The 16,357-nt window shown below is 52.6% G+C and overlaps 1 protein-coding gene across 5 annotated transcripts in view; it reads right to left on the bottom strand.

Moving 5' to 3' along the window:
• Positions 1-5,719: 5,719 nt before the first annotated feature.
• The window catches only part of Atp6v0a1 (ATPase H+ transporting V0 subunit a1), a 55,519-nt gene continuing 44,881 nt past the window's right edge, over positions 5,720-16,357 (bottom strand). For all 5 annotated transcript variants that reach the window (XM_042282826.2, XM_042282825.2, XM_042282820.2 and 2 more), the window contains 3 exons: positions 15,349-15,466; positions 14,742-14,913; positions 5,720-7,247 (listed from right to left, as the gene is read on the bottom strand). In XM_042282826.2, the coding sequence (XP_042138760.1) occupies positions 7,154-7,247; positions 14,742-14,913; positions 15,349-15,466 (384 nt within the window). In that variant the 3' untranslated portion in view covers positions 5,720-7,153. The remainder of the gene's footprint in view (positions 7,248-14,741; positions 14,914-15,348; positions 15,467-16,357) is intronic.

Raw genomic sequence — 16,357 nt, 5'->3', positions numbered from 1 at the left:
GAGCTCAGGAGTTCAAGACCAGCCTGAACAACAGCAAAACCTCAAGAAAAAAAAAGGGGGCTGGGGCGGGCAGGGAGGGTACAGGAATATGGCTCAGCAGGCCAAGGCACTTGCCACAAGGTCTGACAACTTGAACTCAGTCCCTGGGACCGACATGGTGGAAGAGGAGGAAGAAGAAGACTGATTCTTGACACTTCTCCTCTGACCTGCACACACACCAGTTAGGACATGTGCGCAGCTGCACCAGAGTGGGCGCTGGCGATGGGGGCGTGTTGTGTTTTGTTGTGTTTTGTTGTGTTTTGTTTTTCGAGACAGGGTTTCTCTGTGTAGCTTCGGAGCCTGTCCTGGAACTCACTGTGTAGCCCAGGCTGGATTCGAACTCACAGAGATCTGCCTGTCCCTGCCTTCCGAGTGCTGGAATTAAAGGCGTGTGCCCAGCAGGAGGCGTACTTGTAATTAATTAATTAGTTAACTAATTAATCGTGAGTGGGTGTTTTGCCTGCCTATGTGTCTATGCACCACATGCTTGCCTGGTACCTGCAAGGCCAGAAAAGGGCATCAGATCCTTTCTTTGGAACTTGAGTTACAGAGGCTTGTGAGCCACCATGAAGGTGCTGGGGACAGAACCCAGGTCCTCTGGAAGAGCAGCCAGTGCTCTCAAACACTGAGCACTGAACTATCTCTCTTTTTCAGTCCTTTTTTTTTTTTTTTTTTTGAGACAAAGTCTCATCATGAAGCTCTAGATGGCCTGGAACTCATTGTGTATAGGCTGGCCTTGATTCACAGAGATCTGCTTTCCAAATGCTGAGTTTAAAAGTATGAGCCACATAACTTGGCCTTCTTGTTGTTGTTGTTATTATTATTAGTTTGGTTTGACAAGGTTTCTCTGTGTAGTCCTGGCTGTCCTGGAATTTACTCTGTAGACCAGGCTGGCCTTGAACTCAGAGATCTGCCTGCCTCTGACTCTCGAGTGCTGGGATTAACAGTATGCACCCCACTGCCCGCTCTTTCTTTTTTTCTTTGGAGACAATCTCACTGATAGCCCTGGCTGGCCTGGAGCTTCTGTGCAGATGAGGTCGGTCTCAGATTTGCTGTAGTTCTCCTGCTGCTGTTCCTTGGTGCTGGTGCCCGGGCTGTACCACCAGGGCTGGCCTAGAACTCACTTTTATAACAGGGCCTTGAGTACATCTTGGTCCTTTTAGTGTGTGACAGGCTTTCTTACTGTTTCACTTGTGTGTGGGAGTCTCAGCTTGCTCTCCATCTCTGTTTTCTTTTGTTTCTGACCACCCTGGCCCTCTGCTTATGCACTCCAGAATAACCCAGGATTCTTTCTGCCCTGCCAACCTGCTTGCTTACCTGACAGGCCAGCGGCTACCCTAACCACTTAGTGTGAGGATAAGACTTTCCCTTTGTGGCCACCAGGGGGCAGCCTACACCCAGCACATGACTTGAAGGGTAGGTTGGGAGCGGCCTCTGCTGGTGGGTCCTTGCTTGACCAGGGCAGAGGCTGAGACAGGGTTTCTCTGTGTAGTTTTGGTGCCTGTCGTGGATCTCGCTCTGTAGACCAGAGGGAAAGTGGCCGGTTCCACGTTATGAAGGCAGTGATGGAATTGTCCCCATTCCTGTGAAGCTTGGGCCTCTCGGCTGAGCCGCGGCTGCCCTCTCTGATGAGGTTGGTTCTAGGACAAGGGTATTCCTAGGACAAGGGCACAGACTCTCAGCAGGTGTCTTGGCTTTTGGGAATCGCAAAGGGAAAAGGACATTACCCTTAGAAGCAGACACAATGGAGCTTGTTCCTCATCCATAACTTCCCACACATTCCAGCCCAGGGCCGGGGCAACTCATCTTCAGCTGGCTGGAGGACACCGGAGGCTTCTGGATTCTGAGAGTCTCAACCTAGCTAAGGACCCCGGGCTCTTCTTTCTCCCCAGTTCCCATCCCAGACCACGGAGGCATTTCTTTCAGAAGTCTTAGTTCTCGCCCTCCTCCTACTTTATTCAGAATTATACACTGTGGCAGTTTGAGTGAGAAACGTTATCCATAGGCTTATGTATTTCAGCGCTCGGTCCCTGGTTAGCGCTTAGTGTCATTATTTAGGGATATTACAGAACCTTCAGGGCAGCATTTCTCAACCTGTGGGTCATGACCCCAGGAAGGGGAACGACCCTTTCACAGGAGTCACCTAAGACTACCGAAAACACAGATATTTACTTCATGAGTAGTAACAGTAGCAAAATCACAGTAATGAAGTAGCAATGGAAATATCTTTGTGGTTGGGGTCAGCACAGCATGAGGAGCCGTATTAAAGGATCACAGCATGAGGAAGGCTGAGAATCAGTTTTAGGAGGTGGATGAAAGTTTAGTCTCAACTCGCCTCTAGTTTGTCCTCTTTGCTTTCTGATTGTGGTTCAAGATGTGATCTCTCGCAGGGCAGTGTTGACGCACGCCTTTGATCCCAGCACTCGGGAGGCAGAGCCAGGTGGGTTCGAGGCCAGCCTGGTCTACAAAGCGAGTTCCAGGACAGGCTCCAAAGCTACATAGGGAAACCCTGTCTCGAAAAAAACAAAACCAAACAAACCAAACAAACAAAAAAACCCAAAAAAGTGATCTCTCCACTTCCCGCTCTGGCCGCCTCCTACCATTATGTAGGGAAAATAAATTCTTCTCTAAGTCGATTTTAGCCACAGTGTTTGATCACAGCAACCGAAAAGCAATGAATACATACACCAACCAACAAACTTACCAGGTGTACAGATTAGCCAGGCATGGTGGGGCATGCCTATAAATCTCGGCCCCTGAGGGGCAGAGGGCATTGCAAGTTCAGAGCCAGGATGATCTACATAGTGAGTTCAGGGCCAGCTAGGGATAAAAGCAAACTTGTGTCTCAAAAAAAAAAAAAAAAAAAGCCAAAAAGGGAGGCTAAGATGAGGTGGAGACACAGAGGAAGAGTCAGTCCAGCACTGACCTCTGGCCTCGGTGTATACGCATGCTCACATGTGAACATGAGCAACCCCTGCCCCCAGAGAAGGGGGTGGTGGGATTAAAGGTGTGTGCCACCTGCCACCACTACCCAGCCCTGTTTTCGTTTTAAAGGAGCACATTGAAATTTTTTTTCCCTCGGAGAGAGCTCTAAGATTTAAAAGTTTTTTGTTTGGTTGGTTTTTCAAGACAGCCAAGACCACACAGGTTTTATTCTAAATTTTATTTCATTATTATTTTGTTTTTGTTTTTTTGTTTTTTGAGACAGGATTTCTCTGTGTAGCTTTGCACCTTTCCTGGAACTCACTTGGTAGCCCAGGCTTATTATTTTATTTTTAAAGATTTATTTATTTATTATGTATACAGCGTTCTGCCTGAGTGTATGCCTGCACGCCAGAAGAGTGCACCAGATCTCATTACGGATGGTTGTGAGTCACCATGTGGTTGCTGGGAATTGAACTCAGGACCTCTGGAAGAGCAGCCAGTGCTCTTAACCTCTGAGCCATCTCTCCAGCCCCTATTCTAAATTTTAAACTGTTTTTACTATCATTGCTGTGTGTGTATGATGGGGTGTGGGGATGGATGGTAGAGGTCAGAAGACAGCTTTGTGGGGTCCCCCCTCCCCTTTCACTTTACATGGGGTCTGAGGTCTAACTCGGGCCATCAGGCTATTGTGGCAGCGCTCTGACCTGCTAAGCCATCTCGCCAGATTTTTAATTTTTTTTTGACAGTGTCTCCTGTAGCCCAGATTAGCTTCAAACTCACCATGTAACCAGGGGTGAGGATGGCCTTCACCTTCTGCTCCTTCTGGCTCCAAGTACCAGGACTACAGGCACGTGGGCCCTACCCTTTTTCTTTTTCTTTTTTTTTTTTTTAAGATTTATTTATTATGTATAGTGTTCTGTCTGCATATATCCCTGCAGGCCAGAAGAGGGAGCCAGATCTCATTACAGATGGTTGTGAGCCACCATGTGGGTGCTGGGAATTGAACTCAGGAGCTCTGGAAGAACAGCCAGTGCCCTTAACCACTGAGCCATCTCTCCAGCCCCCCTTTTTCTTTTTTAAAGAAAGGGAAGGAAAGCAAGCTTCCATCTTTACACACAGCCAGGCTTCTGTGTGTGTGGGGTGTAGGCTGGAGCAGCAGTGGACAGGACATTCTGTGACATAGCCCCCTTGGCCCCCACAGTCCGTGGAGAGAGCTATCTCTAAGCCTTTGCCTGTGCCCGACCGTCTCAGGGCCCTTTACTCTTCCCTTCAATGGCGCAGCTCAGACTGACTGGGTATCTGGCTGTGACCTTTCTTCTCTCTGTCTCCAGACGCTTTGATTCCGACCTTTGATACACAAACGCTTACCAGGCGTTTGAAGGCCAACATCTGTATTTTTATCTTGTTACTCGCATGGGAGAATCACTGGCTCCCTTGAAGGCCACTGGGATTTTATAGTGTTAACTCTTCCATTTACGTCTATACTCCACTTCTGATTAATTTTATTGTGGTTAAGACACGATCTAGCTATACAGCATGTCCTGGTTTCAAACTCAAGATCCCTCCATTCCAGGCTCTCGAGTGCTGGGCCACAGGCCCAGGCCCTGTGTTTGAGCTCATTCTTGTTATGGTCAGGGAGCAATCCAAATGCGTTCCTTTGCAGGTGGACATTCACTTGTCTTAGCACTAGTTAAAGAAAACAAAGGGGTTTATGTTGTGCTGTTTTGGAAGCTGGGCCTCATGTAGTTCAGGCTGGTCTTGAACTCCCAATCCTGCATCCACCCCCAGAGTACCGGGACTATAGGCATACAGTGCTGTGCCCAGTTCTCTCCTCATAGAATTATCTTGGTCTCTTTGTCTAAAACTCAGTGACTGTAAGTTCGGATTGAATCTGGATTCTCACTTCTGCTATTTTAATTAGGCCTCCCTTTTGAGCAGGTAACAGCAAGAGATTAAGAGTTCATCAACCAGGGTCCCCCCGGGGCCTTTTATTTGAAGAGCCATCTGGAGTAGGGGCGTACTGCTCCAGGGGTAGGTGCCCTGGTGTTTGGGAGAGAGGAGTTTAGGCTAGGGTGGGATAAGAAGACAGAATGGACAGGATGTCCCAGCCTCTCCCCACCCCTCAGGAGAAGCAGGTGTTACATTCCTGTGCCACAAACCCTGTGTGTGTGTGTGTGTGTGTGTGTGTGTGTGTGTGTGTGTGTGCGCGTGCGCGTGTGCAGAGAGGTAGGCAGAGAAAGAATGTGTATGTCTCAGCGAAGGGAGTGCCCTCCCCACCCTGCCACCCCCCTGCAGTCTGCTGGGTCGTTGGCCCACAGCTTGCCTACTTCAGCACCTCATTCTCCAGCTGCCCTGAAGAGTCTGCCAAGCCTCTACTTACACCAAGGCCAAAGGCATTAGGGCTCAAAATAGCCAGGCCATGGAGCCCTGGAGCATGCCCAGGGAGAGAAGTGGGGGCAGACACCCAGCCCCCTTCCCCGGTCGGTCGGGCTCCACAGCGAAGGGAAGGGAGATAAAGGCTGGCGAGCTCGGCAAAGCTAACTTGGCTCCCTGGAGCGGGAAGGCGCCTGGGAAACTTGAGATAAGGCGCTAATTTCACAAACTAACTGCCCAGCCAGGGCCATGGCAACTGTGGCCTCGGATCAGGAAGAGAAGCAGAAATGCTGGCAGCGGGAAGAGGGTGTGGGTACCAGATGGGTGGGCTCCAGAGGGCTCAGCGAGGCTGACGGGGGCTGTGCAGGGCCAGGCAGCCTGGTGAGAGTCAAACACACTTTATTCAGCACAAGGATGTCTGAACAGAAGGTTTCGAGCAGGGTCTCTGACACAGAGCTCTGCTTCAGGCCTCACTGTAAACAGAGCCAAGGTCGTCGTCGTGTAAACTGGACACTAAGGAGAGGGGGTTCAGGACAAGGTCACAGTGGGCCAGCCCTGCCTGGGCGAGTGTGTGAGCAGCTCTCGGGGGTGCCACGGTGGGGGTGGGAACGAGCCTTGCTGATTTAGTGTTACCTCCCAAAGAAGGCAGTGAGTGAACTGAGCGGGAGCAGCCGGGGCTGCTGGGTCGGTACATGATTAGAAGGGTCTGAGGTCCACAGGCAGGAGTACACAAGGTGGGTGACAAGGCCTGGCAGCCTGCACAGCGCTCACCACACCTGCCCCGGCAGCCTACCAGTCAGCCACCTCCAATTAGCAACTGGGAAATGACATTGACCTTCCCTGCCCAGGACAGCACTCCTGAAACCTGGGGTCAGTATGGGAGCTGGGGAGAGACTATCAGTGGGCAGATTAAGGCAGGCCTGCCGGCAGAACCAACCTTACTGACCACAGCCTCAGGACATCATGATCAGGACGGGGAAGGGCTCAGGGCTGCACCAGGAGAGTGCCAATTTTAACCTCTGCCCTGGGATGTAGTGTGGGGCAAGGCCCATTCATGCAGACTGGATCGAGGAGGGTATCTGAGGTCGGGAAGGCCCGGATGTCATGTCGGCGCACATGACAGTTAGACCTTGCCCTTCCCGGGGATGCTATGCTGGACCAAGAGGGCGGGGAGAGGAGGCTGTCTAGGAGGGTGGTGCTGGTCATCCTGGGACCTTTGGGGTGACCAGGAGAAGCCACTCATCATGGCCCAGATGGGGCCAGCTGAATTTCCTATGAGTACCAACTGGAGGGGGGATGGGCAAAGGATGACAAGACCATCTTCCTGACTGTCCCTGCTAACTGGAGTGGGGTATGTTCCATAAACCACGTCTCCTTCTAGGAGGGAACCTGTTTTGATCTTCCTCCAAGGCGTGACCAAGAACTACGGACTGAAGAGGAACCCCTTGCATCCTGAGGGCTCTGAGCCCCCCAAGTTGGCTCCCCAGCAGGGTGTAGAGTAGGGCTGTCTGTCTGGAGGCCAGGAGGCCAAGACTGGTGCCACGGGGTGGGTGGGTATCAGGCACAGCGCCATCCAACTCTCACCAGGAGGTCCAACTTTCTGTATAGTAGGAAGTCTGCACATTACACACAAGGCTTGGGGCAGAGACCCAGGGAAACCAGCGCTACCTAAGTGACTCACAGCTGGGGCAGGCGAGGTGGGGGTGACACAAACGCCCTGGTATCCAGGAATCACAACCAACAGGCAAGGGGAACACAGACGATCACCGGAGAGGCAAGCAGGACAGCTGCTTCGGGCATGCGCCCTGCCAGGGATTCACTCATCAAACTTCCCCTCCCGGATATGCTCAAAGGAGAAAGGGAGGAACTTGAAACCGGTCCCGGTGTAGAATTTATTCTGGAATTCCACCCTGGAAAGAAGAGGAGTCGAGTCACCATTTCACAGAGGAACTAAGGTAGGCTGAGTGTGGTGGCACATACTCCGCCCCAGCCCCGGGAGACAAGGACCTATGGCCAGCCATGGTGAGACCCTGTCAAAAAATAAAATGGCTAAATGGCTCAATGGTTAAGAAGAGCACTTGCTGTTCATGCAGAGGACCCGAATTTGGGTCCCACCACACACATGACTGCTCACAACTGCCTGTAACTCCAGCTTCTGGAGATCTGACACCCTCTTCTAGCCTCCAATCCGCCAGACACATAAATATTTAAAAAATCAAATAATAAGGAAATAAGAGGGTCCCACCATGTTGCCCAGGCTGGCCCTGGACTCCTGGGCTCTCGCTTCCACACTAGCTGGGACCACGGGAAGGCCACCCCGCCTGCGCAGAGCCAACCCTCCCTCCCACCCTGCTCCTGGGTGAGCCTGAGAAAGCCCTGCTCTCCTGGGTGAGCCTGAGAAAGCCCTGCTCTCCTGGGCGAGCCTGAGAAAGCCCTGCTCTCCTGGGTGAGCCTGAGAAAGCCCTGCTCTCCTGGGTGAGCCTGAGAAAGCCCTGCTCTCCTAGGTGAGCCTGAGAAAGCCCTGCTCTCCTGGGCAAGCCTGAGAAAGTCCTGCTCTCCTAGGTGAGCCTGAGAAAGCCCTGCTCTCCTGGGTGAGCCTGAGAAAGCCCCTTCTTGGCCCGCTGCTCTTAGTTAATTCATTTTAACTTAGGATGTGTGTGTGTATGACGTGTGTATGAGGGCAGGCATGTGCTGCGGCATGTGTGTGGGGGGGTATGGGGTCGACTGTGGGGATGGTTCTCTGGCCCCACCTCTTCCACCCTGTGCTGGATAGTTTCATGTCAGCTTGACACAGGCTAGCGTCATCCGACAGATGAGACTCCACTGAGAAAATGCCTCCATAGTTTCGGGTTGTGGGCAAGCCTACGGGGCATTTTCTTAATGACGGATGGGCGAGGGCCCAGTTCATGGTGGGTGGGGTCATCCCTGAGTTGGTGGTCCTGGGTTCTATAAGAAAGCAGGCTGAGCAAGCCATGGGGAGCAAGCCAGTAAGCAGCACTCCTCCATGGCCTCTGCATCAGCTCCTGCCTCCAGGTTCCTGCCCTGCTTGAGTTCCTGCCCTGACTTCCTTCGATGGTGAACAGTGATGTGGAAGTGTGAGCCAAATAAACCCTTTCCTCCCCGAGTTGCTTTGGTCATGGTGTTCGTCACAGCAGTAGAAACCCTGACTAAGACACACCTTTGCGTGGCTCTGGGAATTGAACTCAGGCCATCGGACTTTTGAGGTAAGCACTGTTACCCGCTGAGCCATCTCACTGACCTCTGTTTTTATTTATCTTTTAAATTAAAAATAACATTTAAAATGTATTATGGGGGAGGTTAGAGGTCAACTTTGTGGCATCTCTTCCACCTTTCCGTGTGTTCCCCTGGGCCAAACTCAGGCTGGCAGGCTTGTGTGGCACCATCCCTACCACGGGACCACCACGCCAGCTCCTCAGGGGCTGCCTTAAGAGGTCAGACCCACCCTCAGCAAGACCGCAGCACAGGATGCCTGGAGAAGTCTGTCTGTCCTCACATCCCATTCTCACTTTGTCCTACTGAGTGTCTGTGCTAATGCTGTAACAGCAGAGACAGCAGAGGGTGGCAGCGGCCAGTTAACGAAGAGAAGAAGTCCCCAGCCCCTTCCCGGGAGAGGCTCACACAGCACCTCTAAGGGGAGCCCCCCACCCAGAAGACAGACTTGGGAGTGAATGCAGAAAGCGTTCAGTTCAGAAGAGGAAACTCTCAGGAAAGAGGGGGAGGTGGTGGGGGAGAGCCTTCTCAAAGCAAAAATATTCTCCAGCCACAAAAACATCTGAGAAAGAATTCTTCTCTGGAGACGAAAAGGAAAAACAGGGCCTTAACTCCCTTCCCAGGCAGATGGGCAGCTATCCCTGCCGGTCTCTTTGGGGCCTTTTCCAACTCCGAGGGGCAGGAAGAAGTCGGGAGCAGGACCATCTGACTGTTTCCTCCCGCACACTCCCCTGGCCGGCAGCCCAGCAACCAAACCACCACCAAATATGGGCAGAAACACGCACGCTCGGTTCCAAGAACGGCCAAGCTGCCCTGGAGCATAGTTTCCACTAGGCACCCTGTGACTCCTGCACGAACAGGCGGGGATGGGACAGTGGCGGGCTCTGGGGGACGGTGACAAAGGCTTTAAGAAGCTTCAAGGCCTCGAGACTGATCTAGCTCGCAGCTCACCCTTCAGCTGTAATCGGGGTTTCTATCACTCAACTAGAGACCAGTGGGTAGGAGGGTCCCAGAGGCCCCTTCAGTTCTGGGGGCCGTACCTGTTGGGGGGAGTGGGAAGAACTCGCCATGCAGAAGTGACTACATGGCGCTTTCTCCCAATACCCCCACATTCCGCAGGGGCAGGGCCAGGCCTCCCAGGGGAAATGGACCCCAGCAAGGAGCTCACATCAGGGCAGGATTCCAGCGCCCAGATTCACCCTACACCCCAGTGCTAGCTCCTAAGAAGCCCCTCTGCAGGATCCAGGCACAGAGCTGGCTCTGGGGGAGGGTGCCTAGGCTCCTGTCTCTCTCCCTTCCCTTGGGTGTGGAGGGTTCGTGTTGGGTAGGCCTCAGTCACGTCTATCTAGGGTGTTCCTGAACAACTCAACAAAAGACGGACATCTCTCCCCTTGTTCTACACCATGTAGCCCAGGATTGCCGTCATAGGGCTCCAACTCCTGTCTCCTGTGCTGAGGATGCATTCAGAATGACTCCCTGGCTGGCCAGTCACACACAATGACAACTCTAATTTCCAAACAGGGCAAAGGGAGCCTAAGTTTTGCTTAGGTGATCGGAGTTGCCAACCTGGCCCTATGGCCTCACATGTCTGCAGTTCTGCTGCGTGGGCTGATGATAGACAAGGTCCCTCGGATGCCACCTGACGCCACCCTTCTCACCAGCTGGAGCGCAGGGCAGTCCTAACCAGGGACATCTTGGGTTTGTCTAGAGGTCAATCCCACGTTACCTCCCACCCCGAAAGTCCTCACCTCAGGCTCCCAGTTTCCCTCTGGCCGCCCCACCCAGGGAAATGTGTGCTTCCTGAGAAAGTACAGGCCAGAGTGGCCTTGGGGGTGAGAGGTGCCGGCTCCTGGGGGCTCCTCAGCTGTTCGCTCAGCCTCTGACGTGCACCTAGAACCCAGAGTCTCAGGAGTGTGGACGGGCTTCCCTGTGACCCCTTCCAGCTTCAGCTCCCGGCAAAGGTCAGCCAGCGAGCCGGGGCCGTGAGCGCACACATGAATGTACCCGCCATGTTCTTTCCAGGGCTGGTTGAAAGAGGAAGGAAGGGGTTGTGGAACCTTTTCCCTCCCTGGTGGGGGGTGATGGAGGGAGGCAGTGTCAGAAGGGGCTGGAGCAGCTGCTTTCTCTGGCTCTACTCTTTGGGGATGAACACATCTCCGACGGCTCGGCTGTCGGGCAATGCTGTCTGTCACCCTGGGACTATCTGCCCAGGATTCTATCACGTCACTTCATTCCTCACCCCTGCTCCCCACCCTGTTTCCTCGGCCATCCACCCACCTGGGAGCACACAGGTGTGAGCATGGATATATACACACACACACACACACACACACACACACACACACACACACACACACACACACGGACTCTAGATAAGAGGTCCTCGTCCCGGGCAACAGTCTTTATGCCTCATTCTGATGGCCAGTTACAGGCAGATTCTCGCTTTGTGTCTCATTATGGTGGGCATGAGTACCAAGCACACTTTACATGGTAGGTGGGAAGACACACAACCCAGGAGACAGAAATTATGTTCTCAAAGGCCTTATGACCTTTACGGCTCTCAGACTAGTGGCTTATGTTATCAAATCAAATCAAAACCATATCAAATGGTTTCCTCTCAATCCCACCAAAGAAACGCAGAACTTGTTTGCCAGAGAAACACCAGGGATGAAGTGGGAGGTGTGGAGATGCTTGTGCCTGGTGCCAGAAAGCAGCAGCACTATCCCTGGGCCACTTTGGCAAGGACTGTTCCCACCCATCACCAAAAGGCCACAACGCGGAGCTCCCTGCAGGCCTTGGTGCACTTCTGCATTTGGCCAGTAGAGGGCGGACAGGCACCGACTAAACTTTTAAGTGGGGGTGCCACGTCTCAACCTTGTCAACAGGCACCCATCCCTCCAAAGCCAGGACTCTGAAAGTTGCATGTGCTTTCCTGTTTCTCCTCCTGTGCTCAGGACTTTCACTACCTACAGACAATAAAAGCGAGGCACCTATTTTCAAGCCTGTTCCTTGCAGACTACAGCTAAGGGGCCTTCGGACGGCAGCACATGCCCCCTTTATGGTCTCTCCAGTCTCTAACCTGCCTAAAACGTGTGTTAATGAGGCAGGCCAGCCAGGTCTGTCTCTAGGGCGTCCCACTCTTCAGCCGATGTCTGTTATGGTGTGTTATGGTATGTTATGGTGTGTTATGGTATGTTATGTCAGGGCTGTGTAACAGGCACCTGGTATGTACATTATTTCCTATTTTCTCACAGTAACTGCCATGTGATCATTGCCTTCTCTCTCCACACGAGACAAAGGCATGTTCAGAGAGCTCGGATCACTGGCCAGTGAAGTCAGTTTGTCTCAGAAGCTTGCCTCACATGGCTCCCCACTTCCCCACACCCCTTTGGGAGAACGGAGGAAGACACTGTCACTTGAAGGCCATAGGTAAGCCATTCATCTGGCAACAAAACATGGCGTCCCAAACTGCTTCAGCTCCTGATGGAAGTGGGACCCAAGGCCAGGCGACCTCCTCATGCCGTGGGGCTCCTGCCTTGCTGACCTGCCTGATGGTTCTGAGCCAATTTTCCCTGCTCCTCGCTCTGCCCAGAATGGAGGCGACCGCCTTTAACAGGGGCTGGAATCAAGGAGGGTTAAGTCACTCTTCCCTGGGGCCAGAGCTCGGGGGACAGATGTGAACAGGAAAGCACAGGGGTCAAGAGGGCAAGAAAAAGTGAGTCATGAGGCTGGTTATGCAGCCCCTCCCTCCCTGGAGCGGCTGAGGAAGTGTGCTGGGGAGGGCTGGCTGATAACCTGGGGGAGGGCGCCAAGGCCCAGCTAACAGCACACAGCACTCCGGCCCTGCAGGCTCCCAGTAAACAAACCTCGGGGTGCAGAGAAGAGGAGCCAGCAGGAGAGAGCCAGTTCAGACCAAGCAGCTTCTACTGAGGAAGCACAGGCCTCCTAAAGCAGCTTTAGAGGGAAGGCTGCTAATGTCAGCCACAGCTTACCTCAACACACCTCAATTCTCCGCCATAACTTGGCACAAGCAACAGGAGCCTCTTAAAGAAGCTTGTGATGCAGCCAGGAGAGAAAGATGAGGGGTGAGGGGCACAGAAAGAGGCTTCTGGGGGGGGGGCAGGCTGTGCAAAGCCCCTGTGGAGCCCAGAGACTACCCACCACCTCATCCAGGGTTTTGTGAGGCAGGGCCAGTGAGTGTGTGACCCCTTGAGTGTGTGTGGTGGGAGTGTTTGTGTGGGTCATCTAGAGCTTCCTGAGATGCTAACGGAGTAAATGAAGCCCCAGAGGAGGGGGGGGGGGAAGTCTGAGGCAGGGCCACCACTGAGACACAGGCTGCCTGGCTCATGGTGTGGCTGCCTTTCAGACATGTTTGAGAAATAGTCATACAAAAATCATTCAGTTTAGCTGACGCTCTACCTCACTGAGCATCTTACGTTATTAAAGACTTTTTAAATGACAGTTGTTTATCTTGGGTGTATGGATATCTGTGAGTACAAGAGTGGTCACGTGGAGGACAACTTGCAAAAGTCAGTTCTCTCCGACCACCATGTGGTTCCAGGGGCTTGAACTCGGTCGGGTCTCAGGCTTGGTGGCACATGCCTTAACCCACCGAGCCGTGCGTGCCACAAGACTTCCCTGGTATTCTTATTTGCTCAATCCGGCAACCCTCATTTGCGGTCCTAGTCACAGCCCAGCCTCTAGCTCTCCTCTTTCCGAGCCATTTCTTCATACAGACTCACAAAGGGTCCCAGTACGTTAAGAAGAGCAGACAGCACGCACCTCCACAGCCCTGGGCCACCTTTGGAAAAGCCGCGTTAGTGCCCTTCCCATCCTCCCAAAGCAGCACTGACACAGTCGGGGACACAGTCGGGGACACAGTCGGGGACACAGTCGGGATAGAGTGTGCTCCAGCTGTCCCGGACAGGGCCCAGTCCAGTGCTCCAAAGACAGGAGTCACAGGCCAGGACAAGACAAGAACACCCTCACACACAAAACCAAACTCCTCGCTGTGCGTGGTAGTCCTTGCCTGTAATCCTAACACTTGAGAAGTTGAAGCAGGAGAATTTTGAGTTCGAGGCCAGCCTAGGCTATATAGTGAGACCCTATTAAAAAACAAAAAACAGGGCTGGAGAGATGGCTCAGAGGTTAAGAGCACGGACTGCTCTTCCAGAGGTCCTGAGTTCAATTCCCGGCACCCACATGGTGGCTCATAACCATCTGTAATGAGATCTGGTGCCCTCTTCTGGCCTGCAGTCATACATGCTGTTTACATAATAAATAAATTTAAAAAAAAAAAAACAAGCCAGGTGATGGTGCTCACACCTTTAATCCCAGCACTCAGGAGGCAGAGGCAGGAGGATCTCTGTGAGTTTAAGGCCAGCCTGGGCTACAGAGTGAGTTCCAGGACAGCCAGGGCTACACAGAGAGACCCTGTCTCAAAAAACAAAACAAAACAAACAAATAACAACAACAAAAGACCTATTCCCACAACTCCCTTCAACTTTACAAGACAATCAAAAGTACTGACGAATACAAAAGCAAGGAGTAAGAAAGAGCCTTTCCTGGAACCCATGAGAAGGCGAGCTGGGTTTCCTGGGGCCTTTTCCAAGGCGCCATGCCAGCAAAGGTGTGTGGGGTGCTGCTGTGAGGAGACAGCAGGCTGGGAGGGGAGTGTGCGGGAGTCGAATCGCACCTGGAGCTCACGCCAGGACGGGGACTACAGTTCTCACAGCTGACACCTCACCTTTAGAGGGCTGGGTACCAGTGTTGCCTTTGAAAAGTGATTTCAGCAGTATGATAAGGCATGCCTGTTTGAGAGTGTGTACTAGTGGGGAGACGGGGAGGAAATAACCAATAATAAACTTCACTCAATGTAAAAAAGAAATGGAAGGAAGGAAGGAAGGAAGGAAGGAAGGAAGGGAGGGAGGGAGGGAGGGAGGGAGGGAGGGAGGGAGGGAGGGAGGGAGGGAGGAAGGAAGGAAGGAAGGAAAGTGATTTCAGCAATGACTTCTCCAAAAATCCTTCCCAGCCTGGCTTCCAACTGGGGCACCCTGACACCCCTCCGTTGAGCTGGAGAAGGGCCAGCTTCCATTCCCTAGAGGACGGACTTCCGGTGCTAAAGCAAGGGGACTGTCCACACCCTGCTCCCCCTGGGACCCACTGCCACTCACCAGTGTAACCGCAGTGCATGGAGGAAGGCCGAGAGACCCTCCATGATCAGCAGGATGGCCACAGTCAGGGTGGCAAAGGCGGCGAAGATGAAGAACAGCCCTAACCCTCCGGCCAGACTCCGAACGTGCAGGCCGATGTGGATCACCATGGTCCAAAGGACTTCCGAGAGCTCTGGGGAAGGGGAGACACCGGGGGAGTTGAATTTAGCAAAAGTGGGGGGGGAGATGTATGACCTCTGTGTTTTGCTCTGCTACCATTTACCTGGAGAGGTCCTTGAAAAGTGCCGTCCTAGCCCTGGCTGTCCTGAATTCACCCTATAGACCAGGCTGGGTGCAGACTCACAGATCCACCTGCTTCTGCCTCCCAAACGCTGGGACTAAAGGTGTGCACCACCACCACCCATCGAAAACTGTGTTCCTACAGTTTGGGCAGCATCACCACCAGCGGCTAACCTGAGTAAGAGCAGATTCACCTTATCTGCACTCATTCTTGGATTTAGGAGCTGGACTGATCCCGGAACCTTCCTGTCTTTCCATGCTGGGGCAGCCACCACTGATCTAAGGGAGCTCTGTGAGGCAGGGAGGGGACGGGAGAGAACAGACTCACGTGCATGCGCAAGGCTGAGGGCCCAGAGCCGCAGGTAGGAGGCAGTGTTGGAGATGCAGCCCAGGCAGTACTCGATGGTGTGGATGGCCTGGTGAACCATGGTGTCCGCAAAGTCAAACTGGCATGGGAGGAAACCACAGAGGAGACGTCAGGGTGGGAGGGGAGTGTGCAGGAGCTGACTTGCTCCTGGAGCCCATGCCAGGGCGGGGACTACATTTCTCATAGTTGACACCTCACCTGTAGAGGGGCTGGGTATCAGGGTTGACTTCAAAGTGATTTCAGCAATGACTTCCCCCAAAATCCCTCCTGGCCTGGCTTCCAACTGGGGCACCCTATCACCCCCTCAGTGCACTACATTGTACCTTGTTCTTTTTTTTTTTTTTTTTTTTTTTTTTTAAGCCAGAGTTTCACTATATAGTTTCAGGCTGATCTTGAACTTGGAACCCTACCTCCTTAGGCTTTTTGTGCTGGCTTTGTGATGTGTGCCGCTGCATTAGGAAAGCCTATCTTTTTTTTATTTTATTTGCAAGAGTGCTCACTTGCAAGTGAGTGCATATGCAGTACTCCTGGAGTCCAGCAGAGGGGGTTGGATTTCCTGGAACTGGAGTTACAGGTGGTTGTGAACCACCCTGTGGGTGCTGGAACTGAACCTATGCCCTCTGCAAGAGCAGCCATCTCTCCAGCCTCAAACTGTGTATCTTTTTTTTCAGACAGGGTCTCACTATATAGTTCTGGCCGGCCTAGAACTCACCATGTAGATCAGGCTGGCTTCAAACTCAGAGAGCTATCCACCTCTGACTCCCAAGTGCTGGCTTTAGAGGTGTGTGTTTCCATGCCCATTACACTATTTTGTTTTGTTTTTTTAAAGATTTATTTATTTACTGTTTTTTTTTTTTTTTTTTTTTTTTTTTTTTTTTTTTTTTTGGAGACAGGTTTTCTCTGACAGCCCTGGCTGTCCTGGAACTTACTGTGCAGACCATGCTGGCCTTGAACTCACAGAGATCCGCCT

This window comes from Peromyscus maniculatus, chromosome 8 (assembly GCF_049852395.1).
Source record: "Peromyscus maniculatus bairdii isolate BWxNUB_F1_BW_parent chromosome 8, HU_Pman_BW_mat_3.1, whole genome shotgun sequence".
In the NCBI taxonomy this organism is placed as follows: Eukaryota; Metazoa; Chordata; class Mammalia; order Rodentia; family Cricetidae; genus Peromyscus; species Peromyscus maniculatus.
The sequence above is the reverse complement of the archived record's forward strand: the minus strand, read 5'-3'. Positions and strand labels throughout refer to the sequence as shown.